The 27,883-nt window shown below is 42.5% G+C and overlaps 1 protein-coding gene across 2 annotated transcripts; it reads right to left on the bottom strand.

The window, feature by feature from the left end:
- Window positions 1-321: 321 nt before the first annotated feature.
- dlgap4b (discs, large homolog-associated protein 4b) lies at window positions 322-25,116 on the bottom strand. 2 transcript variants are annotated; one of them, XM_079242455.1, is made up of 11 exons: window positions 23,658-25,116; window positions 23,326-23,540; window positions 21,460-21,607; window positions 19,673-19,925; window positions 19,180-19,332; window positions 9,389-9,828; window positions 8,792-8,880; window positions 5,470-5,957; window positions 4,280-4,371; window positions 2,365-2,535; window positions 322-1,588 (listed from the first exon to the last, which is right to left on the bottom strand). In XM_079242455.1, exons 1-11 carry the CDS (start codon window positions 24,852-24,854, stop codon window positions 1,346-1,348), a joined length of 3,489 nt encoding a protein of 1,162 aa, XP_079098581.1. In that variant the 5' UTR covers window positions 24,855-25,116; the 3' UTR covers window positions 322-1,345. The 2 variants fall into 2 exon arrangements, with proteins under 2 accessions (XP_079098581.1, XP_079098582.1); XM_079242456.1 differs by having other exon boundaries at window positions 1,408-1,588; window positions 2,328-2,535.
- Window positions 25,117-27,883: the final 2,767 nt, after the last annotated feature.

The following is a 27,883-nucleotide window of genomic DNA, read 5'->3' as shown; positions in this document are numbered from 1 at the left end:
GGCATGTGCATATCAAAACCTTCAATCTGTAATACATATGTTACTGCGGCTGCTGTCCAGGTCATCTGTTTTCACAGTCAACTGTGGAGTTCCCTGCTCCTGACGGTTCAGGGTGTGAGATGAATCAGAAACAGTGAAATTCATCTTTGGCTTTTGCAGTCTTAAAAAAAAAAAAAAAAAAGAAAAAAGAAAAATGATGAAAACACAATCATATGAACATATGTAACGCTTTAATAAGAGATGTTTCCTAATTTTAAAAACCAGCCTGGGTATTTAGTGTGGTGATCAGTCTGTGGGGGGGGGGGGGGGGGGGGGGGGGATTAAAGTTGGACTGATCTTCAGTGGGAGACAAAAAAAAAAAACCCCAACTTATTTCTGCATGAATTCAGTGAAAAGCCTGATTAATTCAAATGTGCTCCTTTCATGCTCAGTGAGGTTAAAAAAAGCACTTAAAAATTAAATAAAAATCCTATAATATCTATTAATTTGTAGTTACAAACACAAAAATAAAAAAAGGAACTTAAAAGATAAAAGCAAAAGATAAAAATAGTATATTGCCCTGAAACTACAGATCCACGTGCATGTTGCTTATTAATATCAGGATGTGCTTAAATTTAAAACCATAATTAAAGCGATTCACAGATCACCCCCCAGTCTTAAAATTCGGAGGAATCACACCACATCTAACTATATAAATTACCCTTCAAATCTGCATTTTAATTTCATCAAACCAAAACTATCCAGAAAAGCCTGATTTCAATGGATCTGTACATAAGTCAAAGGATGACAAAAGTAAATCAATACAAGACGTACAGTACACACTGTAGGTGGATGTGTAGTGTGCATGATGGCCACAAGGTGGTGCTGTGCAAAGCTACAAGATGGCCAGTGAACCTGGGAAGAGAGCAATAGAGACAGGAGAGTAACGCTTACCTTCTGTCTGCTTCAGAAATCTTATAGCCAAGATAAAGGAACTTTTAAAACGGTCTCCATATAGATTCTTTATCCTATATTTGTCATGATAATACTTTAAGACTTTTTATTGATATAAGAAGAGTAAGAAGAAAGAACAGTGTTCATCAGCTGAGGTCTTCAGTGGCAGCTTCAAACGAAGAGTCTCGTGCTTCATCATCTGTTGGGTCCGCAAAAAGTTTCCAGCAGGCCCAGCCTTCAACTGTAAATGTTAAAACCCCATAAACCCCATCCACTGGATATTTTCCTCCTGTCATCTTCACTGAGAAAGCCCATCTGCGTTTCCAAAAAAAAAAAAAAAAAATCCTCTCATTTATCCAGATGTTTGACTGACACTCATCTGCCCCATGACCCTTCCGCCTCATTGTTTCTCTCAGAGGCGAGTCTGGGCCTCGGGGACATAAATTTCGATGCTGTCTGCGCTCTCTGTGGCCGAGTTCTGGCGAAATGAGGCGGCTTTCTTGGCAGCCAGCAGGCGTTTGCGAGCCTCCTGTCTCTGCTTTTCAGCCGAGGCGGATGAAGAGGTGGATGAAGAGTCGGCGCTCTTCTCGTGGCCGAGCGACGGTCGTCCTTTACCAGCCTTCTTTGACGCCGGAGGTGCCGCCTTCTCCTCGTCCTGGAGAGGCGTCACACATGGCGGAGGAGGACGCAGGGTGTGATGGAGAAGAGAAAAAGACAGTAGAGTGAGAAAATCCAACACATGACAACTATTGTTTCCTTCTGTTCAGACCGGACAAACAGAACCGCCAAAGCTGATCATTCAGACATAAGACGCTAAACAGAAAACAAAGACACACATCTTTCAAAGAGAACATTAAGATCAGTCATTTGAATGACCAATTTCAGACATGAAATGGTAACATGAATTGATGAGAACGGGAAAAACACTGAAAGGACAAGAGGACACAGCCAAAACATAAAGCGATGAACAACACGAAGCATCTCGGCTGCAGCAGTTTGCACACAGAAACAACAGACACAACAACGTTTGTTATTCATAACATAAAAAAAAGCCAAACACACATAAAAAGACATTAAAAGAGAACAAACAAAACTGCATTCGGTCACATGAGCCAGTGCAGTTCCACAGCAGCACAAACATCAGAAAATGACGCATGCATGCTCAAAGCAGAGCTTCACAGTTAAAACGCACACCAGCATCAGCCCTCTTTGAGATGGTTTGTTCCCATGCATGCCTATGGGGATCTCTGCGGCCCCTCTGCTTTAGACAGGGAGACCCTGTTAGAGTTCATCCCACGTAGGGATGGCGTTTTACGAAGGGGGAAAAAGAAAAAGAGTGGAAGAAATGGTGGTGGTGGTGGGAGGAGAGAGGCCGGTTTCGGCGGCTTTCCTACCCCAGCCAGGGCACTGGGCTGCATGGGTGGGAAGTACCTTCCGCTCAGGGGGTGACTGGGCAGCTGCAGATGGCACGGACTGCCAGTCATTGGACTTGAGATGGTAAAGCTCATCAAACTTGAGGCTGATGTCCTCAATGGAGAGCTGCAGCAGGTCCCAGAAACCAGCCAGGTCCTGGGCTGTGGGCCGTGGGTTGGCGTTCACATTCTGACCGGGGAGGGAGAGGAGGATGAAAATGAAGAAACAGTGACTGAAGAATAACAGTTACTGCTAGCATGACGAGTGCACAAAACCTTTGAAAGTGAAAAGCATCACCAGATAATAAAGCTAACTGAATTATTAAAATGAGTTATGTACGACAGGTAACAGAAGGCAGAAAGCAACATTTTGTCTACTTACATGAAAAAATAAGACTTATTTTGTCCTGGTTATTTGTCTTGTTTGGTTCAGATTGACCTTTTTGACTAAAATGTGAATCAAGAAGTCAGAAACTATTATCCCACAACACCTTCTGTTATGGGTCACGGTTGGCAAATCTACCAGCACATCCACTGTCCTGGTGCGAAGAGAACTTAAACAGCTCAGCACAATGGATAATGGTTCCTGACATATTAGCCTTTAAGTGGATGCTCTGACTTCAGAGTGGTAGAAAAACAGGGGGGAAGAGCTTAGTTTCAACACCATGACAGTCAGCTACACATCGGCTTTGGCTAATAAAAAAAAAACAAAAACAAGGCTAAGCTCTAAAAATGTTTGGTCAGAATGTGAGACCAGCAGAGTGGTTGGTACCTGTTGGGAGCTTGTTGGGTGGGAATGTGTCATGGTTTCTATTTCCTTGACGTTTAGTCAGCTGAGGAGGATGGTGTGTTTTTGTTTCACTGTGACTGAATACACATTAATAAAAATGAGGGTGGAAAAAAAAAATCACTAAGAAGCCACAGAATTAGTCACTTACATGTATTTCTATTTATTAATTAATCTCTTCTTGACATATGTGATGCTTTTTCTTTTTTTTTTTTCTTATTTTTCTGTAAACTTTGTTTTAGTTTTGACTAAAAACACCGGTTTTCCTGGTGAAGCATCATCAACTTCTAGACATGTTGCTGCCCTTCTCATGTTCACCACTAGAGGGAGATGTAAAACTGTTATTTTTTTTTAAGATGAACGTTAGACCAAAGAAGAAAAACAGGCCTTACTTCAGAGTTTAGTTTACTGAATATTTATAAAATATTACCCCATTACCACAAAGTATTTGAAGTCAGAAGATTTAATAGTGCCAGTTTTTTACATTAGTAATATGATTGAATTTAATGTTTTAAGTAATAACACGCTAACATCATGGACCACCTTCTCTTGTTTGTTTTTTTCTTTTTGTATGTTTGTTTTTTAAATACATACACAGAAAACTGGTCTAATTGCATGAAATAAAACTCCTGTACTGACATCTTTCACTCTGACACAGTTACTGTTTGCAGCACCCTGTGCAGGCACGCTGGTGTTTGTTTTGAATAAATTCTGTTTATCACATTTATGCAGCTGTACTCACTTCTCTGACCTCTCTCTCCAAACACCAGTCACACGTGTGCGATGCTTAACACATAATCCAACATTTCATGTGCTGGTTGTGGGCTACAAATTGCCAAATGACATTTTAACTAAAACAAAATCACCTGAGAGGAATTGGCTTATTATAAGCTCTTGTTTTCTGCTGGTAGGCCCTTATGACAGATTCTGCATGATGCCTAATGTGCTGCCAATCATGGCTGTTCTCAGACTAGCTGGCTTCATCTGCGTTAAAGCTTTTTATGATTATCAAGGCATGCAGAACAGGCTGAGGACAGAAAAACCAAAATAAAACACCGGGTTTGGTTTTGGCCACCAGCTGCGAGTCTCGGTTTCATGTCTGTGCGAGCCTGCAGGGTGAGGAGTCAGAGACAGACACGATACACACCAAGTTTTGTTCACACAGTCCCCGGAACTGCTGGAACTTCTGAGACATTAGGAGCTGAGCGCTTCCTACGGCACTGCGAACTTTCCCCAGCACTACAGTGAACGGAAAAAAAAAAAGAGGTTATTTGTACATTTTTCAGACGCATCCTGTATTTTTTAAAAGGCAGGCAGTCAGGAAACACAGTGCTACTGTACACATAAGTATGCATCACTGCAGCAGCAACATTTTCAGCAGGTAAACAGTGTTCGCCATCCTGCAAACAACCACACAGACCACACAGATATTCAAACATAGGTGCATGCACACCAATAGGCTCTGCAGGGTGGCATGAAGGGGATTGCAATGCAGTGGATGGAGTGATCCTCTTTAGAGGGATATTTCAGCTATACTATTCAGCTGCACCAAAATGAGGACAAACATCTACTTCTGACTCCTCTCTGATCACTGGAACAGACTGCAGTGTGACGAAGCCCAGCTTTGGAATGCAGGTTTAACGCAGACTACGTATCACAAATGTTTAAATATTCAACAAAGCCATGCTCACACTGAAGCAGAAGGCCTCGTCCACTTATTGATGAAGGACTTCTGATACAAACTGAGCATCCGAAGCCTTCTTATGATCTGCATGTGTGCTTTCTGCTGTGTCTCAGGCTGATGTTGAGGCGCTAATCTGGAGGTTTAATCAGTTCCAGACTAGATTTGTGTAATTCTGGAGATTACAGGCCTGCTTGTATGTGGTAACCCCAGGTATTATGGCCTCATCCCCTTCATGCTGGGTCTGTCTGAAAGACTGATTGTAGGGACTGAGGCAGAGCTCCAAAAGTGGGCTCTGCACCACAAGCTAAAGTCAAACACAGCTGGACCGCCTGAGGACATGTCAATATGTCTTCTAGACTACAGCACTGACCTGACGGCGCATTCGGCTCTGATTCGCCATTTCAGGGCCAAACAACGCTGAACATGGTACATTCATTATTATCATTATTATAATTCAAACCCAAAATTAGCAAAAAGATTTGAGCAAGGCGTCTCTCGTCGGTCTTGAATTTGGGCTCGGATTAAACTGAAGCGTTTTAAGCTTCAACAAACCAAAATGCTTCAAATAAAGCTCAACGTTTTTTATGGAAAAATATATTTTAACTGCCTCTAGGTGGCATAGAGGTAAATGCAGAGAGAACCTGAGGTCTTACCCTCCTCTGAGAGCTGGTTGTCTTTGGTTTCCTGCTCCATCTGCTGGCACCAGCCCTCCATGCGTCCCGTCTCGGCCTGCAGCAGCTTCAGGAACCAGTGGCCGTCTCTCCGACAGAGCATCCCTCCTCCTCCGATCTGTGTTACGCTGCTGCTGTTCCCGTTCCCGCTGTCCAGCCAGGGGTCTGGAGGCGGCAGAGATGAGGGGTCCAGCGCTGGGTCCAGGCTCTCGGAGAAAGAGGAGGAGCTGCTTCGTGTGGTGGAGCGGTTGAGGATTTGCCTGGGCGGTGGAGGGGACGATGCGTCTCCAGAGGGGTCTCCGTTGCCTAATGAGTCTTGTCCAGGAGGGGAGCTCATGGACTGGCTGGCACTGTTGACCATGACTTTCTTCTCAAAGGGTTTGGCTTTATTGATATGGGAGATGACCGAGATGTCCTGTGTGTCCGAGTCTGTTTCTTGTTTTGAGGCCATACTACTGGAGCGACTGAGCCTGAAACAAAATAAGGCGACACTCGCTGTAACACACCAACCTTGTCAATAAAGAAAAGAATCAAGAAAAAGGCGCCACTTAGTTTCAACCCCGAGTCATTTCTGCTGGTCAATGCAGATATAAATAAACAGGATCGATCAAATATTAGATTCTTAGAGGGGGTGGAGGGGGGTTGTGCTTTCTGACTAGCATCCTGAGAGCTTCTTGCCTCCACATTGCAAACGAAAGAATAGACTCCACACAATGCTGTCTGATTATCTCCATTTTCTGTAATCAGTCAGGAAACAGCAGCCGAGTCGAACAAAAACAAAATAATGAGCTCGAAACCAAAAATAGATGAGAAGCAGAAGACTGAACGGAGAGGGTATCAACCATGTTTTGGTCCTTCTCAAACACAACCTGACACGACTGAGAGGCAGCAAAATAAAAACACACTGGCTGACCAACAGAAAAAGTCACTCGAGAAAATTTTGTTGGATCATCTTCAGCTTTGAATATGACACACATTTACTGTGGAATCATCTCAATGAACCAAGATTATTATGGTGTTTTTTACTCCGATCTTGGAGTGATGATGGGAGAGTCGCGCTGCTGCATAAAGTCCTCTCCAGCATTTTACAAATAGCCTTGGGATTGAGGTCTGGAATCTGTGGTGTCCAGTTCATGTAAGAACATGTTTTCTCCTCCTTGAACCAGCCTTGAACAAACCGAGTCAGATGACTCCTGGTGGTGGTGAAAACTGCTATTTCATGGTACGGTACAACTTGGTATGGCTTTCCTTTGCTATCAGTGGATACTTTGCATAGACTGTATATAAAGAGATGGACGGAGTCTCCGTGACGTTACCCGTAGGTTTCTGAAGAGCTGAATTGAAGCTCGGTGGGCGGTTCCTACCATCGCCATGTTGGCAGCGTCATGCACGTTGTTTTGCCCCGAAAATACAAATATAGGCAAAGAGGTGGAGCTGAGAGGGCAGCTGTGAGCATCATGGTGGATGATTGACATCGAGCGAACTCCGAGCTTTCTGTAGCTAAAAGCTAACCGAGCTAACGGGAGCTACCCAGCTAACGGAGGTAAGCGGGCTAAAGCTAAGTCACATTGTTAACCGGCTAAAAACCACGGTTGTTCTGCATTCTTCTTACTTGAAGCCGGAGATTGGTACCGGTCAAACAAAAGGAAATGCCCCTAAATATGCCGAACTTCGAGATTAAATTACTTTAAAACGGGAGATTTAGAAAAAAATTCACTCCCCCCACAGTTGTCATGAAGGTAAACCTGACCTATAAACCGAAAATGGACTTTTGAACCAGGCTGTAAACATGTTTATTTCTGCCGTGAAGTTGGCCTTTTTAACATGGGAGTCTATGGGGATTTGCTCTGTTTTGTAGCCCCTAGTGGATGAAGGGGGAACTGCAGTTTAACGCACTTCCGCATAGGTTTCACTTTAAACCGCCGGAGGTTGCCGCTTGGTACTTTGCTTTGCGTGGTTGGAATATTGATCATAACAAGTGCTGCAGAGCTCATCTCTGATCAGCTGAGAAACAAACATCGATCAAGATGTCATAAACATGCTCATGTATTCATTAGCCATGTTTCCATGTGCCATCCGCATGCAGAACAGAGATCCTGGATTTAAATCAGGGATCAGCAACTCTGGTGCTCAAGGCTCGCTGTCCTGCAGGGACTGGATGTTTCCCTGCAGCAGCACATCATTCCAATCAAGTGTTACAGTAGGAAACAGGACACTGGAGTTAGTGATCCCTGCTGTAAACTGTGTGCGGTTTAAACAACGTCATGGACTGTGTGTTAGCGCGTGTGGAGTTGTTTATGTCTATATGTGGTGATTATCTTGAACCAATCCGAAGTCTGGAGTGTCTCAGTGTCACCGTACAGTGCTGGCTCAGCTTCACATAAAGTATTGAAAGCATCGGTTGCATTTTAACTCCTAGAACTGAACTTCTTGAAGTTAATAAACCAAAACAATTGTTTTTAAAAAAAAAAAAAAAAAGCTGAACTGTACAGTTCATATTGCTGAATCCAGATGTGACCAAGATAAGCAACACATGGGTCATCTGATTCACACAGTCGGTGAGTTTTCTTTCTGGTCAGACAGTGTATTTAGTCAACAATCTAGCAAGCAGCTGATCTGCTGAAAATGTACAAAGATAAGAAAATGCAGGATAAAGAATCCTGAGAATTCTGTGGCAATAAAACACAACGAGCACTAAACTGCACTGCAACAAGGGTCTCAACAGCAAGCAGAGATGTATTTAAAGGATCCCTCCAATGGAAAAACAAGCATCTAGTCAGCGAAGCTTGGATCCTTTTTCATACATAACCAAAGATGGAGAGCAGAGCGCGGTTTAAAATTCACCTGATGTACGTAGAAAGCTCATCTGGGCTCACTTTAGATCTGAAATAAGAACCTACCAGTTAAGTAGTAGGCTGTTCTGGTCCAATGCACAACTGAGGTGAGGTATGTGGAAACCAGACCATGTTGCAAGAGAACTGATCACACCAAGAACTTTGATTTAAATATTTTTTCTCATCTTAAACTCTGAACTTATACAGCTCATAAACATAATATTTATATAAATAAACACAAATAATGAAAAAAAGAGGAAACTTTTAATATCGGAACATATCTGGAGGGGACCTTTAAATAGTAAATGCTCACAGGAATGCGCTTGATCGTCACACAACACAACAAAACACACACGACACTCAGAATGACTTCACATCCACAGAGGTCCTGTCAGGAGAGAACAGTCAGGAGAGTGTGTGGCTATAATAGAAATTCCTCACGTTGTTAAAAGGACAGGAAGAGGACTTACTGCCACCCGTCCTCCACCTGTACTCCAATTGACTGAAATCTGGTCAGTGGGGGGGTCTCTTCTCGTGGGACTTCCTGAATACAGTCAACCTTAAAGGAATAAACAACAACATGAAAGAGAAAAAAAAGGCAGGATTAAAAAAATGTGACTAGGAGCGGTTTTTTTTTTTTTTTTTTTCCTTTACTATCCACTAATCCATGACTTCTAAGTTTTGGTTAGAAAGTCATGCACGACTCTGACATGAGCAGAGTCGTGCAGCTGACGTGACTAAAGCCGCAGAAAACTTCCAGGTTCTGGAAAATGCATAAAAACTCGGTTATTGCAGTAACTGGAGGACAGAAAGTTATGTTTGAGGGGAACGTTGCTGCATATCTGACCGCGGCGCTGCAGTGCACATCCAGCTAATGACAGAGTACGACTCAAAGTAATGAGGCCTTTAGCTTGCAAGTCACATCTGAACTCCAGGTGATGTACTTCAGACAACAGTGGGACTTTGGCCTGGTATCAACTGTGCTGGTGTGTTCAGCAATAACACTAACAGAGCTCTGCAAGCTGTGCTACAGAAGTCAAACCGCTCCCCTCCCCACTGCCCCCTACCTGGATGCCAATGGAGGAAAGTTTCCGTCGGGGTACCGGTGCTACGAAAGGCTCCTCTGCTACAAGATTCCCTTTATTAGATCCCAGTTTTAGGGATTCATTTTGGACTACCGAGTCACTCGTCTCAGTGGAAGCGTTGGCCGTGCAGGCGGCGATAGGCTCTCTTGGAGTCGCGATGGGCGTGGGGATGATGTGAGGTGGGCGGGGAATACCTCGGGCCAGGCTGTTGGCACGTGTGCTGTCGAGGCTGTCGGAGGAATTGCTGTGAGCCTGGCTCGACTGGCTGTTGACCTCTGACCTCCTGTCCTGCTGGTCCAAATAGTTGTCCTGCGCCGACTCTGTGCTGCTCTGGACTGTGACCGAGATATAGGGCTTGGAGGTTGTGCGTGGTGGCACTGGTGGGGGAGCAGTCTTCTTACAGGTGGTTATACATGTAGACACTGAAAACAAACCAAAAAAAGCAGCAATTCAGGATAAAAGAAAAGGATTATATATGGCAGAGATCTACGGCCAAGTGCTGTGGAAAATATGCAGGTGGGTTTTTAAAAAAAAACTCGCTCATCAGTATCAGTCGAAGAGCTGACTAACGAGTTGTTTCAGCTTGCCCAGAGCAAAGCTGCACGTTCTCACAAAGGATCCGTGTCGCATGACAGCTCGCACGCCTGCATAATCAACAAAGCATCCCGTCGAGCAGAAAATCAAATTAGACAGATAACAGGACAAGCATTCCCCTCATGCAGGTAACTCAACAAAATCACACAAAGATCACACCTCACAAGACAGGCGATCAAATCAGCAGAGATTCACTCAGCACCTGATTCTCATCAGCAAACAGGGGCTGACAGCAGGAGGCACAGTGAACAGCAGCACTCCTAAAGGCCGGACCAGATACAAACCAGGGTGCAGAGACGATGTAGAGTCAGACAAATCGGAGATAAAGCTTTGAAACGTGCTGTAAAAATTGTTTCGTTTCACACAGTCGTCATTGTTTGTTAGCGTCCCGTATGATCTGACTCGTTTTATTCTTATAGCACTTTAAAAGCAGCACAAACAACTGGACACACATCAAAATGCGTAATAAGATAACAGCAAAAGCCAACATGTCCGACTGAATTAAAAGCCAAAGAGAAAAAATATGTTTTAAGAGCTGATTCATTAACAAGTGACAATGATTGCTCGATGCGCTGCAGAAAAACTTGTCAGGATTCCTCTAGTTTGAAAGGATGGTTAGAGTAGAAGGTCTGAAAGATATTCTGGGTTGACACTGTGGAGGCACTCAAACACAAAAAACATGATTTTATAATCATCTCTAAAGCAAACGGGAAGCCAGTAAAGTGAAGCCAAACTAGAAAAAAGCATTGAAAAGCTGGAGCAGCTCCGGAGGTCTGGCTGAGCCTCACATGCAATGCAGTCTCAGGGTAAAATCTCAAGGTGCTGCAGAGAAAGATGTAGTTTCGCTTCAGACAGGGGTCTTGACCACTGAGCTGATCTGTGCATAAAGTCCGAGGTTCCCGTCGCACAGCAGGATGCGTTGCTGCAGGTTTTAAATAACTGGAGAGAAAAGAAAAACAACCAAACGTGATGGATGGAAACATCTCTGCAGTAAGACACCTTCTAGGATATTTGTCTGTCTCTGGCAGAATGAACATACAGAAAGCAAAAGGCAACTTAAATATTTAGGCAAAGTTAAGAAAGTCATGCTCAGTTTATGAATCTAAATCAGGGCGGCTCCTTGTGTGTCAGGTGTGTTGCAGCAGGGAAACACACCTGACACACATCAAACTTAATAAACTTGACTTGTGCAGAGTTTGATGTCAAACCCATTGATTTGAATCAGGTGTGTTGCAATGGGGAAACTTAACACTTGAGGTTTTTTTTTTGTATTTCTTTATAGAAAAACACCCATTCAGACTGTAAATTCCAGGAAATTCAGGGAATTTGAAGGATTGTATATGTTGACTTGCCACGTTTAAACCTGCTGTTGGCCTCTCTGTGCCAACAAATGTTCAGATTTACACAATGATCAACTCAGATCACATAAAGACGACTGGAAATCAGTCAGGAATGTTGCATATTTTATATGTACATCACCATGATCCAGGAGATCATAATTAAACCTTTTGAACCTGAAGGCTGAAATCCAAGAGAACTTTCTTCTGAGCTTTATTGAGGTTTTCAGTAAGTAGAGTTTAAGACTTTAGTCTCTAGTTGCCATGGTGATGGTGGCATCATGATGTGGGGCTGTTCAGCTGCAAGGGAAAGAAGCCGCTTGCACTAAAACCTTGTTTCTACCAATGTGTCTAGCTTCATATGGAACAGGAAAAAAGGCAATTTATTTATTTATTTATTTTTACATCCAGTCCAATCTGTTCTACGTTTGTGGGTCCTTCTTTCAGGGTCTCACCATTCCCATCCTGAAGACAGGAGTTTATCACTGCGATCCAGTTTGTTGTTTAGAAGAAACAAAACACAAACTGCAGGATGTTTACTCTTGTCTTTTCTCTTTGTGCCAAGCGTAATATATTTATTTTATAAATCACTATTCAACAGATGATTCAGCTTTTTATTTATTAAAGAGTAATGCTACACAACCAACCATTCTTCCATGGAAAATATCAGATCAATGAAATAATTCCCCCGTTATGGCTTCATTCTGTGTTTCATTGTCTATACAGCCCCTAAGCTTTGCTAGCCTTTGGCTGATGGCGATCACATGGTAACGTCCTATACAGGCTGAGCATTTTACAGCTGAGCTCCTTATAGATGGAACTTTTATGTCGGCTTACATGAATCCACAAAGCAGGCCATGAGTCCATCACGCAACATGAAAAGCAGATTGTACTGCTCAAATGGACGTATCTGCACGCACAACACTGCTGTTGCCTTTTCAGCAACAATTATTCACAGCCACAGCTTGTACTTTTTATTTGCTTTCTTCTGAGTCTACTAAAGCATTTAATATGCATATAATAGCAACAATTAGACCACAACGAAGTTTTCCTTATAGTTTAATATTGGTAAAAATTAGAAAGTACGACTACTTGCATGAGATTCATGATGTAAACTGTGCATCCGAGTACATTATCCTAAAAAACATTCAAATGAGCACAGATGGAGTAAACTTTGTGTGTTTTAATCATGAATCACATACTCAACCAACTTCATTGACCTAAAAAGCAAGAAAAAATAACAGAAAAAGGTGAATTCCCATGCAGATCATGGAAAGACTCATAGTACAAAAGACTCCATGGAGGAAACCGACATCTCCTCAGACTAAATACACCTTAAAGGCAAAGTGCTGCAGCACAGCATCACAAACAATGCAGCTGCTATATAATCTCTGACAGTTTTTACTGGATGAACAGTAGAAACAGAAGAAACTGAATACGAGGACAAGCGCTGTGACCTTTCTCGGGAAGGAAACTGGATGGTATTTCGACTTGAAAGAGCATGGATAGAAATGAGGGCTGTGTTCCTCTTTGAAGAACTTCTGCTTAATCTACAACTAACCAGCCTGCACAGGTGCTGAATATACCTGAGTTTAACACCAGACTCAAAGAGCACGCTGCAGGTTAAAACCCCTTTAAGTCTGTACGTAGAAAAATATTGTTGGAACTGATGTTGAATAAAAACACATTTATAAATACACTATTTTGGGATTTTGGAGTAGTTTCTGTTAGAATTTTACAACTTTATCTAAAGCTGCAAGACAGGAAGTGGCGTAGAAGAAGAGAGACAGAAAAAAAAAAAAACACAGCTGCCGTTAAAAGCACCCAATCACAAGAAACGCAGACACAGGATCTCACCTGCAGATAGAGTGTATTTATTCTCTAATGGCAATAATTAAGCAACAACCTCCTGAGGTTAAAAGTAAAAAATTGCAGTTCCTCCATCATCCACTAGGAGCTCCAAAACAGCAAATTCCCATAGAGTCCCATGTTAACGCCGAATTCACAACAGAAATAAACATGTTTACAGCCTGGTACAAAAAAACATTTTAGATTTAATAGATCAGGTTTACACTCTGTAAGGAGAGTGGTTTTTTTTTTTTTTTTTTTTAATTTTTTTATATAATTATTCTGTTTAGAAGTAATTTAATCTCAAAATTGGGCATATTTAGAGGCGTGTCCTTTTGATTGACAGGTACCTGATATCCTGCTGAATAAGTAAACAGAATGTGGCAAAATCGTGGCTTTTAGCCGGCTGACAGCTTGTTTTAGCTTTAGCCCGCTTAGCTTCATTAGCAAGTTAGCTTGAATTAGCTCCATGTTAGCCTGGTTAGCTTTTAGCTACAGGCAGGTCAGAGTTTGCTAGGTGTCAATCATTCACCCCCACGCTCACAGCACCCCTCTCATCTCTACCGCTTTGCCCATTTTTGTATTTTCTGGGAGAGACGACACGCGTGACGCTGCCAAGATGGCGATGATTGAAACCGCCCAGTGAGCTTCGTTTCAGCTTATCAGAATCCTGCGGCTGACATCATGGAGTTGCCATCTTTTCAATACAGTCAATGTTAATAATGAATACACGCCATCTAGAGGCGAGATGCTTTTACTGAGTGCTTTTCACAGCAGGGGTTCTTTTTTCAGCACAACACCGTCTCCTTTTTCCTACATCACTTCCTGTCTTGAAGTTATAGAAGCAGAAGTAAAATTCAAACAAACTACTTCAGAAGCCCAAAATAGTGTATTAATAAATGTGTTTTTATTCAACATTGGTTCCAACTATATCTTTCATTGGTTTCAACTATATCTTTCTACATATTTAAGATGGGGGGGGAGGGGGGGGGGGGGGGGGGGGGGGTAAACCTGCAAAGTGCTCTTTAAATGTTCTACTTCATAAGTAATATTGTCATTGCAATCTTGAACAAGCTTCTGCATATTTTTTTTTAATTTCTTGCAACTGTTCCTAATACAAACCGCTTGTACTGAGAAACCTGCAGACAGACTGCATAAGTTGTGGATATGCAGAAACCAAACTATCAACATTATGTCTGAATTTCACATAAATTGTGACTGTTAATGCCTTGCGCTGCTTTTTCTGAATGCGCTGACCAAAAATGTCAGAGTCATCAAGGATTTTGAGAAAGTCTTGAAGCAAACATGTGAGCTGCTGTGAAAACACTGAAAACAAAACGGTTGTTGTTCGTCGTAATCCTTTTCTCAGCATCCTGCCTCATTATTCAATGGAAAACTCATGTGACCCAACGCAAGTCTTCCTGCTGGAATTTGCTCTCAAACAGTGACTGAACATCTCTGACAGCACGGAAAGATGCTACCCAGAACTACTGCAACATTTTCATGCAACATTCGTGTCAAACCCAGCTTTCTTCTCAGCATGTTTTGCTCAGCAGTACCTGTTTGGTGGAATGAATGGAACTAAAGTGATCTGTGAGTGTGCACTAACACAATACCTGGCAAGCGTAATAAGTACCAACCCTGCAACACCACATATTAACCTGCTCCAATCCACTCAGAGTCACATTCCAGCAACGCTGTAAACGCCAGAGATGACACCCACACCACTCCTACACTGGCCCATCTCCAGACCTCTGGCCTAGCTTCATTCCTAAACATGAACATATAAGAAGGAGGACTCACCAGTAAAAAGCACAGATGAGAAGGGACATATGAAGCACTGATGGTTTAACACATCATCAGTGATACATTTTCATTCAAAAAGGCGTTGATTCATTCAGAAATAATCCCTTAAATCTTGCCTTGTGATCTTTGGATGTGTATTTGTGACGTTCCTGGACTTTCCCAGGGTTGCTTTTCCCCCTTCACTGGTTTAACTCCACCCTCGTCTGGGAAATGACACCTTCTTGCAGGGTTGTGCACATTTTAAATGTGCTTTACAATACAACCAACTACAAGGAGACCATCAGTTTTTAACTTTATTTCCGTTTTTACCGCTTTGCTCCACAGCTGCACATAGCTTATTAGTTCTCTGTCACTGCTGCGCTTCACAAAAAAAGGTTTGAAAGCTGTGTTTGCAAACAGAACAGCGACTGGAAATAGAAGCTTAGTGTGTCTTTAAGTTTAATGCCAAAGAATCTGATTTATGGAGAGAAAAATAAGCCCTGACATTAGAACAGACATCAGACGGGGAGATTAAAGGGAGGATAAAACACTAAAGCCGGTCACAAACAATATGAGCTCACAAAGAATACTGCATGTCAGCTGATGTGCAACAGCTGCAAGTAGGACATAAAAGAAATGTCATATTTTTACATACTAACACCAACAAAAATGATTTATTATCTGGCTGTTCAGCCTTGGTACTGGCATCCTGACTGGGTGATCCAACGAGAAGTGGAAAGCGCTATGTACAGGACAGATCTGACCTGAATGTGTCCTCAGATGAAATTCAGACTCATTTTTATGATCTTCTGAACTCAAACCACCCCAAAGATGCATCCTGGATGACTCATTCACAAAAATCTGCATGGCTTTGATTTCTGCAGACTCAGCAAGCAAAGCGGCTAGACACAAAGCTCCAAAGCTGTGCCGAGAGTCTGCTGGTGACATGTTGGGAGTCGCAGGGGTTCAAACGCCTCTCATGTCTCTCCCAGAACTGAACTTACTGAAAATAATTCTGCAGCTCAGGCGAACTTGACATGTGTTAATGTCTGAATAATGACAGCAGACTGAGGCTACGAGCTCATCTGCATGCAGATCCTAACCCTTAACTCAAAATTAGCCTCTCTGATGAATGTGAGGAACTCTGAACATGCATAATCAGTGCAGTCCACTCGTTATCAGATCACCCAGGATGCCTTCAAACACGATGTGTAAACAGACCATCTGCAGGCATCACATCGTAAACCAGTTGATCAACTGGTTGCAGAAGGCAGCGGTCCAGTCACTAGGCTGATTTTTAAATTCTTTAACACTGATGAAAAGATACATTTTTCATACAGTTATTAAATTTTTTTTATCTTCATTTATTGGATTTTATTCTATCAAAACATAAAGAAGATGAAACTGTACATGTTAACATTGGGATCCTTTCTAACGTTTTGAAGCGTTTTGGCTGCCGTGTGGACTCAGACATGGATTAACAGTGACATGCACAGATCAGCCGTATGAGAGATCAGACCGGTTTCACACAAACTTTGGAGTTTAACCACACCACATTGTTCACACAGAATAATTTGCCAAGCTTAAGAACCAAAAAACCTTGAATCAGAATCCAGTTAGCTCTGAATGTCTGCTACAGTCCCCCCCGCCCCTCCCAAAATGCAAACAAAGCAAGTAGTGCCACAGACAAATAGTACAACTGGCATGTCTTATGATCAGTACTACTGGGATTTGCTTACTTTACAAAACTTTTTAATGAGGATGAAACTGTGGAAAAGTGCAGCTCAGTAAAAATAAGCACAGTTGCTTATTAGAGGGGAATTTAACCACCAAACAAATGGAGTCTTTGTGCCAAAATGTTCATGTGGAATCTGGAGTGGGCACCGAGAAGCTGCTGTTTTCATGCCATCTGGGCAGTAACTCTGTTGTCCACTGCGATTCCTGGTTCATGGGCACAACTTTGAAGCCAAGAAAACAATTAGCAGTTAGATGCTCTAGGAGCTGAAAACCATCTCCAACAGCGCCAAGACTGCACTAAAATCAGGCTTTCACCAGTGTAAGAATCTCTTTTTAAAGTCTTCCTAATGCAGTGCTGGCTTGTTATCTATACGCCACATACCAGATTAAATCCTGGCTGTAGAGTCAATAAATGAAAGAAAATAACCCTCAAACATTCACATAAACAGGAATATTTGATCATATGTGAATGCAAAGCCACAAAGTGGCTTCCTCGTCTTGGGCCAATGGCCACAGACCAGTATGCCTCTGCGACTCAAACCACTGTGTTGAAGGAAAAACTAGGAACAGATTAAACTAGATGTGGTGAAACAACCAGAAGCTGCTGAGTCCTGCTTAAGCTGCTGGACCAGCAACAATAAATAAACATCTGCTAATTGGCTCAAGTGTTGCCTGATGTGCATTTGGAGCTGGATGAGGCAGATTGGGATGCTCCATTTCCCAGTAAAGTCAGGCTCGCGCTGCTGTCTGAGCAGAGTAATCCAATAAGCAACACTAAAAACAAACAACCTTGCCTGTAACTATCACTACTTCTTCTAATCACCATGACCATTACTTCAATCAATGATCTAATGACAACAGCCAAACTGTTGTGCATCCACGCTGCATGCCATCACGCGGAGACACGAGTGGGGCAGCTTAAAAAACAAACAAACATACCTGTGAAGGTGATTTTTCCTTGATAAAGGCAAATCGATAGCAGTGAAACGTAAGAGGACGCCTGACATCAGCTGCAGTTCTCAGATGAACACATGAGGAGCGCGTCCCTGACGGACTTTAAACGCAGCATTGCGGCGCGTTCAGGTGTCGCGTTGAGTTGCGTTGCATGCAGTCAGGCTACGGAAAGTAATCCTGCGGGGAAATGTGTCTCTTACCCTGCTCTGAAGCCCTGCGGAGTCTCCTGTCAACACTGGAGCTGCTCTGCAGTTTAAGGCAGCTGGACGCGGAGACGCCGTGAGCGTGCGCGGTCACGCCGGTGGCCGCGGAGGAGGAGAGGACACCGGTACCGGGTTCGGTTTGGGAGCAACTCCACGGAGGCGTGGTGACACAGTCACTGATGCCTTCAAGATGCCTCGGACAATTTCACTCCAGTGTTGCAACAAGTGCAAGTAGAGATTTGGGGGCAGTTTATAATATAGATAATCATAACAGCGCAGGCGCGTGGAAGAGTTTTATCTGGAGGTTTATTATTGTGTTACTATGCAGAAGTAGTCTCGCTCTATTCATCACCAAAATTACATTTTTAATGTATTCACAGGGCTAAACTATGAACCCCATATAGGCTATATCTGTTCTGTTTATACGTTAATATTACTTTTCAATGACTTATTATGTATAAAACTCGTTTATTACCAAAAGCAACACAAAGCCTTCACACAACAAAGTTTATAACATATCAATGATTCAAGTCTTTCACACAGACACACAAGTGTGTGCATGGAGACGCATGCAAAGCACGTAAATGATGTCTTTTCCTCCCTTCCTGTTCTACATGAACTCTAACCCCTGTTTCCTGTCTTTTAACTGAATGTTGTAATGAAAATATGAACAGAAACTTTTTTGTCAGTTAAAACTATTAGTGGCTTGTGCAAAGGATTTTTGTTGACCCAAAGGACTCAGAAAACATTTTAAGCAACTTTAATTTTCTTTTTGACCAAATATATAAATACTTTGCGCTCTTTTAATTTACAATTCCAGCATTAGTCAATGCTGAAAAAAGCTCAATTTATCTAAACAACTGAAGCATAAATTAGAGCAAGCAAATAAAGAAAAATCCCCAGCAATGCTTCAAAAGAACTGAAAAAATCCACATGAAAAGCTTAGCATGAAGGTGGCATCTGCTCCATGTAAAAGGCTGGAGAAGAGCGTCACAAAGTGGATGCTGTGTGGTATAAATAACTGCAGTAAATGCACATTAATCCATCAACAGACAACGTCTTTGTGTAACTGGTTGTTATAAAACATATGCATGATCCCCCTAATTCTGCAAATTTACCATTAAATGATCAAAGTAGGATGATGTGTCTAAATTAATCTCAAATTAGTGACCAAAGTAACAAATATCTGTCCATGTGTATTCATGGACAGATATTTGTAACCTTTTTCATCTTTTTATTTCCACCCATTATTCCACAAACTGATGTGGGTATTGAACCTTTTTAGGGGGGAGGGGAACTGGTTTCAAGCTGTTACCTGTGTGTGGGGGTATGATGCGTGGTCTGTCTGTCCCAAAGCGTTGAAGAAAAATTGCAAGTTGTTTGTCCTTTGGAGCTTTGTCCAAGCCAGTGGCTTTCAGGTAAGAGGCAAACTGCTCTTTCCATGTCTTCCATTGTGTAGAAAGGATGTCTAGTATGGGCAAAAAAGGCTGCATTTGAGCTCAATAAAATGCTTGGGGGGCAAGTTGGGGGACAAGCGTCCTACCAGTGTAAAGTTAAGAAGGGCATTCAGAGGGATGATGGGGGGAAATACACAACAAGGCAAGAACTGAGCCCGTGAGATTGTGTGAAACTAGAAAAGCGTTGACAAATAACAAAAAGAAAAAAAATCTTAAGAGTTCATAAGCAGAGAATCTGTGTCTGAATTAGATAAATGTGTATTTATCACAATGTGTAACATAATAACTCTTCTGTTTTCCACTTAAAACGGATTTATTGATGCAGAACTAAGATGGAAATGAAAGACTCACCAGTGTTGGTGTTGTATGTGCGAACAGTAGAGTCAGGAGGTGGAGAGCAGCCTGAGTCGATGGACGCCGTGTCGTCGTCTTGGGAACAACCAGCCTGGATGGCTCTCAGGTAGCTATGGCTGCGGGACCGGAAGCATGTTGGCATGGGCAGATCTGGAGGCTCTGGATTGTCCTGAGAATGGGAACGGGAATCTCTGTAGGTTGAATCTGAACTGCGGTCTTCGTAGTGATGACTCCTTTCCAGGTCTCGCAACTAGAGCAGAAGAGATGAAGATGCTGCTGTTGGTGTTGTGAGCTCAAGCTGACCAGTGGCAGCTCCAGCTATGGGTATTTGCAAAGTCCGCCTTGAATCATGAAGCACAGTTCACAGAGCGTGCTGATATGGTAGTAATGTGTGAGAAGTTATTGCTGAGCTGCCCAGTCTGCTTCTGCTGGTTTACACTGGCTCCCTGTCCGTCAGAGGATAGACTTTAAAGTTCTGTTGCTGGTTTATAAAGCTCTGAATGGTTTGGAACCAAAACACATCCGTGACCTCTTGACCCAATGTGAAGCTACCAGACCCCGCAGGCCATCTGGATCCGGTCTTTTATCAGTTCCCAGAATCAGAAGCAGACATGGAGAAGCTGCATTCAGCTTCTATGCTCTGCATGTCTGAAACAAACTCCCAGAAAGCCTCAGATCTGCTGCAACATCCAGGTTAAAGACCTTCCTGTTCTCAGCTGCATTTCACTAGTTTTTATGTAAAAGTCCACAACTTGATCGTATTTTTTGCAACTAAGGTCCTTTTTTCCCCCCTTTTTCTTTAGTTTATCATCTGAAATGATCTGTTTTGTTTTCTAATGTTTCAGTATTTCTGTAAAGCACATGAGCTAACCATGCCAGGTAACCAGGTTGTCCTCCGCTCTGCCCTGCAAAGCTCATACAGTATTAAGTCGACCATCTGAGAGTCTCCATTTGCAGGTTGTGATCCAGACTAGCTGCTGTCTGTTTACTGACAGAAATGAGGCTGAGTAATGGCGTTTTGATGACTCACTGACTGTTAATGGAAAAAAAATGCAGAAGCGTCAGCACAAAAAAAGAGGGAAATGAAGGAGAGAATGGCACAGTTATGCCTGCTTGCATTTAAGCAGTCAGGCGGAAGATTTGGGTATACAGGAGCTAATTTTACTTCTTTCCTCTTCAAATCAATTCTGTTTTGGAAAAAGGATAAATGACACAGCCTGACTAACACAGTTCTGCTTTGGTGTGCTCCTCTGAGTGCGTGTTGAACAGATAAATTCATTTACAAGGCAAATGTGTTATAATGCAGCAACCTGTCACACACTGGGCTCAAATCCTGCGATAATTGCCTCATTTCTACAAGGGAGATCAGAGCCACTTCATGCAGCCGATCTTCATCTCAGTGACCTTGTCATTTGGAGGCTAATTGCTCCTTTGTAAGTAGATAAATTAGACTTAAAACGATCAGTGTCACTCATTTGTCTTTTTTTGGGCATAACGTTAATGTGTGAGAGTTAAAAATGGCGATCCTTTGTTCACTAAGAGCTCGTTATATTGCAGCCATTTGAGCTTTATCTGGTAAAATGTAAATTACAGAGTGCAGCTGAAGACAGACGAAGAGGTCTGAAAATGAAAAGTTTGCAGAGGGCTGAGTGATGTGGCTCATGAGCCACTGCAAATGTAGTCATAAGTCAGAAATATATCATGTGCATGTCATAAAAGGATATAATCTGAGCTATTGAGTCAAAAAGAGACACAAACAGTCAATCCTCCAAGTAATCACTGACCTGACCGATGCAGCTACGTCTGCCCAAGGTGCTGCAGGCTTGGCTAAAGTCGTCGTCATCCCATGGCGCCAACGGTCCCGTTCCTCCGATACAATCCAGGTTATCCAGGCTGCGGTTGTTTGACAGCTCTCTGAGTGATGGAAGACAGCTGGAAAGGAGAGTAAGATGAGAGTAAAAACAAGATTAAGAAGCTAAACATCTGCCATATAATAAGGAAAGAGATGATGTCATTAAATGACCAAGAAGCAGGAGGAAAACACGGATCGGTGGAGAAAATGAGCGATCAGCAAAACCAGCAACATCTAGAGTTTAAGACATCCCTTTCATTCCCATTCCCACTGATAAGTCCAGATACAGTCTGACTTTCAATTTCTTGTCATTCTTGCATCAAATATTACAGCGCCTGAGCATGCAAAGCCGGTGACATCAGATGAGGTGCGTATGTGCATTCAGAGACATCACGGTGCCAAAACCAAAGAACATGTTCAGGTTGATCTAACATAAAGAGAGAAATCTAACCAGGTTCAACAGTCTTTGTTGGCACACAGTGATAGTAGCATGGCTGAAAAATCGTATAAATCGTATAAAGACTAATTCAGCAACTTTGGCAGATGGTTCAACAGAAGTAAGCTGGGCATGAATTGGCCACGTGGCGTTTCCACCTTGCAGCCTTTTCTGAGGATTGCAGCGCAACGTCACTGTCAGCAGATCATCCAATCACAAGTGTTTTGCACCACACCCCTTAGAAGAGGCCTGCTGACCTATCACTGACCTGCTCATTGACCTGCTCAGCTGGTGGAGAGAGGACACACTGTGGAGTGGAGACCACAGGGCATCCAGCTCCCCCTGCAACAAGGTGTAATCCAGGGTTCTGCTGCTCATGCCAATCAGGTGGGTGCAGAGCGGAAGAAAGTAGGGTTGGACCATCAGAGATTGGCAGGGGTAATAGGGTAAGCATTAAACATGCTCTAGGGTAGAATAAATAAATACTACATTTCTAAATTTCCACAGAAATACAGCATTCATTCATGTTCAGATTCCTTACCAGTAAACCTAAGAAGTTAATTGTTTATTTTTACTGCTCGTGATGACTGCACTGATTTTATGTGTCTGAGTGCATTTACTAATATCTTTACATGTAAATGCATGACTATGTATAACATTATCATGAATAATGAAAGTGGTGTGTAACTCCATTGTCTGTTTTAGACATTGATGACACTTTAAAACCGTGTTAGATCTTAGATGCATAATTCACAAGGAGTCCCAGTCGAGTAGCTTCTGTATGTCCCTCTAAGGATGCGTCACACTCTCCATAACTAAACAACTAAAAGCACAGTCAGCGAGCGCCATGAGGCCGTTTGACGAGAATGAAGTCGGCGAAACAAAGTCAGTGTCACACTGTGTAATCTACAGTGTAGTTCCTGTATTATCTTAGTTAGAGAGATGCACGTGAATGTACATCGCAGCTGAGGTTTGGTAGTAACTCTGGCATGTGGACAACAATGGGGAGTCTGACACCACTTCCATGCGTGAGTAAGCCCAGCGTGGATTGTGTGTACTTGTGTGTTTTTTGTGCACACTGGCAGGAGGAGGCTGGCCATGACGGTTTCCTTCCTGTATGCACAAAACCTGGCTGGTTTATTTTCTTTTCATTTTTTAAGGGGTTTTGCGAATCAACCTTTATAGACGTGGGCTGAATGGAGAGAAAAATCAACACTTTTATCGACTATGTCCTAGCGAAGGATATAACCAAAGACTCTCATCATGACTGCAACAGTTTCTTTTCTTTACACTTTCATTTGGATTTGTTGAGAGTTTCCCTCATAATAAAGCCCAGCTCGGTGTCGAGGTGTTTTCTCTTACTTGCGTGGAGGCAGCTGGTCACTGAGAGACTGCTGGGTGGCCCTGAGGTAGCTCTGGCGGCGAGCAGCAGTTTTCGGCGAGGGTTTGGGGCTTCCCTCTGAGTCATCGCTGTCCTCCATGTCTCCCATTGCCTTCACGTAGCTACCACTGCGCATCCGTCGACATGGGATTTCATTGGCACCCCCGCAGCGGCCCAACGTGCTGCTCCAATCGCCCTGCAGGCATCATTACATTAATCAAATTAACCTTTTTTCTTATAGTCTCTTATCGCTGTTCTGGTGTAATTGATACTAAGACTATGTTTGTATGAATTTCCTGTCGGAAAAGCTCACCCTTCGTCCAACCTGCAGGTAGTTGCAGGTTAGTTCTTGTTGGCAAGACTTGGACTTGAGCATTGACCTGTCCAGAGTAGCCGAGCCCTTTTGGATCACTTGTCTTGGTTGGCCCATAGTCAAGGTGGACCAAGACCCTCCTTTCATATAGTCATTATCATTCATCAACATACCCCCTGTTCCACTTAGCCCACCACCTCCTCCACCTCCAGGACCAGGAAGGGCCTGATACTTCATGTCATTGCTGCTTTTAGAAGAGCTGATCGTGTTGTAGCCACTGTGGATGTATCGGTTCTGACCTCCCTGGCTCTCATAACCAGCTGGACGTCCCAGAGTCATCATGGCCATGGTGTTGTGGTAGCTGCTCAAATCACTGCTGTCCAAATCGTCTGAACTCCAATAACCTGACATGTTAGATCTTGGCCGTCTTTTAGCAGTTGCCTCTGATTTTGTGCCTCGGTCTTTACTTTTGGCTCTTCGGTTATGCTTCCCTCCATCCTCGGTGCCAGATGAGCCTCCACCGCTGCCCGTAGAGCGTCCGTTGACATTTCCTTTCATGTGATGGCTCTCCAGCGACTGGGACTTGGCAAAGAGCTTCTGCACCGAGTGTAGCATGTAACGAATGCGACCGGGACTGTCTGTCCGCTGCTTGGCAGCAGCGACAGCGGATGTTCGATGAAACTGCAAAGTGCTGAATCCGTCATGGCCTCCTGCCAGATGTTTGTCAAATTCCATCATACCAGGTGGGGCCTGATTCTTGGTCATATGGTGTGATATAGTTGCAGATCCACTTGTAATCATTGGTGTTCTTCCGCTCAGTCCTGCCATGCCCAAGCCTGTCGCCATGCCCATGGACATGGATGTTCCCATGGTCCCTGTGCTTATTCCCCCAATACTGTCCCCAGGAGGAGAGAAGTCCGACTGGTCATAGGAGTTGTAGTGAATCCCAGGAAAGGTGCTGCTGTTGGACAGCTGATTGTTGAGGGGCAACATGCATTCTGCTGGAAGGGAGCCTGGGTTTGTTGGAGGGTAAAGGTGGGGGTCCATGGAGCCGTAGTGGTCCATTGTGGGGCTCAGAAGGTAAGGACTGCGTGGCAGCGTGCTGGTCTTCTGATGGTAGAGGGCCTCCGGGTGGCCAGTGGAGGGGTCGCAGGAATCAGACAGGTGTCTGTTACGGTTGGTCCCCAAACTTTTCATGACAGCGAGGAGGTCCAACCCTCTAGAAGACCTCCAAGCCAAGCAGAGATAGATTGCCTTGAAGGTGATTCCTGGAAGAGAAAGAAGAAATGACACAATACAACAGATCTGGTTATATGTGCACAAAACATATTAAAATCCATTCAAACTCAACTGAGCATATCAGCTAAGCCACACAAAAATGCCCACTTATCTGCTAAACCAGACTGTAAAGCAGTAGCTGTAGGGCTGTCAGGCAAATGCAAACGCTGTGAACAATCTTTCCACAGCCTCCCACAGCAAACATCTGCGCTAAAATGTTGGAAATGGATGAAAATATCCAACATATGGAAGAAGGACAAGCGCTAGTGGGTTAGTGAATATATTATGGCTAAGAGAACAATTGCTGATAGACACTCTTCTGTATTTATGTGGAGCTTTGCAGCAGCCAGAGAACAACCATCTTCTTCTTCTGTCTAATTGCATTCAGGAAAAAAAGGTCAGGACAACATTAATAGCTGCAAAACATTTCCATTCCTGTGAAGCAACAAACATTTCAGACTTAAACAGATCTATTATAAGCAGCCTTTCTTATTATACGTATGTTTTTAAACAGAAAAAATTAATCTCTTGGAGAGTCCTTCCTTTCAGCTTGTTTCTATTTCACCCTATTCCGCTCTTCCTTCTCTCTCCTCCCCACCTCCAGTGGGCATCCCTGGCACTTGTGGTCAAGCTCCTGTCCTGTCTTTACATGCTGAGCCAAGTGTGGTGGGCTGACCAGTAAAGAGGATCTAACCAGTGGGTGGTGAGCTGCAGGAGCTGGCAGGTAACCCTCCTTGCCTTCCTGGTCAAGCTGAGCTGATGCCCTGCCTGACGAGGCAGGAAGGACAGTGCTGCTTGTCATGACGGATGATAATTGAGGGAAATTATTTAAAAGTTCAAATGGAGCCATCAGCTGCGTTTGGCAAATGCGTAATCCTAATTATAAATACAATTGGATGAAGAAACTTTTAAAAGCAGAAACTACTACCACACCTTTGAATGATGTTGGGAATATAAATAAATAAATAATAATAAAACAGTGATTCTTACACATAGTTTGATTTTTATTTCTCTGCACACACATAAGCCAATTAAATTTATTTTGCATTTAATATTAATACATGTTTACATTTTATGCCTCCAAAAAATGTCCAAAAATAAACAGTGCAGATTTGACTAATTTATAATGCTATAATTCCTCACCATTGATGCTTAAAGGACATTTTAGCATTGATCTTTTAAAAGATGAACTAAGGGGGCTGGGAAGAAAATTCTTCTTTTTCTTTTTTTTTTTTAAATCTAAAGTCTTTATTTGTGCCTTTAACAAAAGATATAAAATTAATCAGGTTTTTTATTTTTAGTATATTTACTGCTTAAGACAAATATAAGATTGTAAACCACCTTTTTGAACAAAGTTTTTACCATAAAGTTATGCAAAAGGTCTGGAAAAAAAGGTTTAAATATCACACATATGACATTAAAAAGTTTAAGGTACCAAGAGATTAATAGTTTCAAGCTTTTTTTTTTCATGCAAACATGTCTTCAGCTGCTCCTACTGATTTTACTTTGTCTCCAGTTTCCCTTTAATCCATTTTTTCCCTTTGAGAATTATTTTCCACATGAAGCTGAATGTTGGAGAATAACAATCAACCCACATGTCCAAACTGAGGAAGCCTGACTTACTAACATGTTTGGGGAATTATGTGTGTAGTCAGTTTTGCTTTAATCACTTGGGCTGTATATCAAAGGACAGTGATTGCAGTTTCTCTGTTCTGTAGCAGAAACTAACTGTTGGAAGATATAATTATTTTATATGTTGTTGTTGGCAATAAACTATTCCCAGAAACGAATGCCCTCATCACTGCAGTTTGCGTGCAGCTGGGGAGTTCATGTTTTTAACAATGTTTTTTGTTTTTTTGGGTAACTTTTGCAGCGCTTTTAATTTGGAATTCAAATACCCAGTTGGTTTATAAATGTATCAATTAAATTCCCCTTTAGAACTGACAAATTGCTTTTTAAGACGGCATGCAGTGGATTAAATTAGAAAACAAGATTAAGTTATTAGAGCCCCTGCTGATTTTAACCTGACCTGAGAAAAAACGTATAACCTTGTTAAGAACTCGGCTTCGTCTTCCGGATAATTTATTCTCAACAGGTATAGAGAAATTTGTTGAGGCTTCCAGGCAAAAACTCCACATTTGCTGTGATATCAGGGTTGGACCAGACATCTGGATATCCCCCATCACTTTGCCACTTTATTTCTGACCAAATACTCTGCAAACATGTCAGAGAAACAGAAACCACACGAGGTTAAAAGTAGTGCGTATTCCTATATTTGTGTTTTCACTGTTCAGACTCTGCTCTAGAGTTTAATTCTTAAAAGTTTAAATTAAAGTAAGAAAATGCAACAAACTATTTATTCTCACTTTGTAAAGTAAAATAAAGTATGCACACACATTGCTTCTATATGCATCCTGCAAGTTCAAATGGTGTCTTTGCAGAAAATCTCCACATAATTCAAAAAGCGGCTTTTTATTCCACCATTATTAGCAGGCTCCAAGCAAAAACTCATTTAGTGTCATTAACACAGCCTCTTTCAATGCCATCTCTGCTGATAGGGTCAAATCCTCTAAATCCTTTTACACAACATTAACTAACTGCCTCATATCCCATCGTGACATGCCACTCAGCTAAGCTTGACATGGCCTCCTCAACGTGTCAACCGCTACATCTCAAAATGACAGTGATAGCTCTGGTGGAGGCAGACTTGTCTAGCCAGCAGAGCTGACTGCCTGTCAAGAGTCGTTTGCAGCTTTTCATCTTCTTTTTGTTGTCAGATGTAGATTAAATTATTCGAACAGAAAAGTGGTTACAGGTACAACATTGGTGTGTATGTATAAATATCCAAGAGCTAAACCACCTTCAGGAAATCTGTCTATTTCCTGCATATTTTTTGTGGATGCTTGTCTTAAAGCATCTACATTTAACACCTTTCAAGACTGACTTAA

This window comes from Telmatherina bonti, assembly GCF_933228915.1.
Source record: "Telmatherina bonti genome assembly, chromosome: 6".
Classification (NCBI taxonomy): Eukaryota; Metazoa; Chordata; class Actinopteri; order Atheriniformes; family Telmatherinidae; genus Telmatherina; species Telmatherina bonti.
Note: the sequence above shows the minus strand (reverse complement) of the source record. Positions and strands in the feature narration are given on the sequence as shown.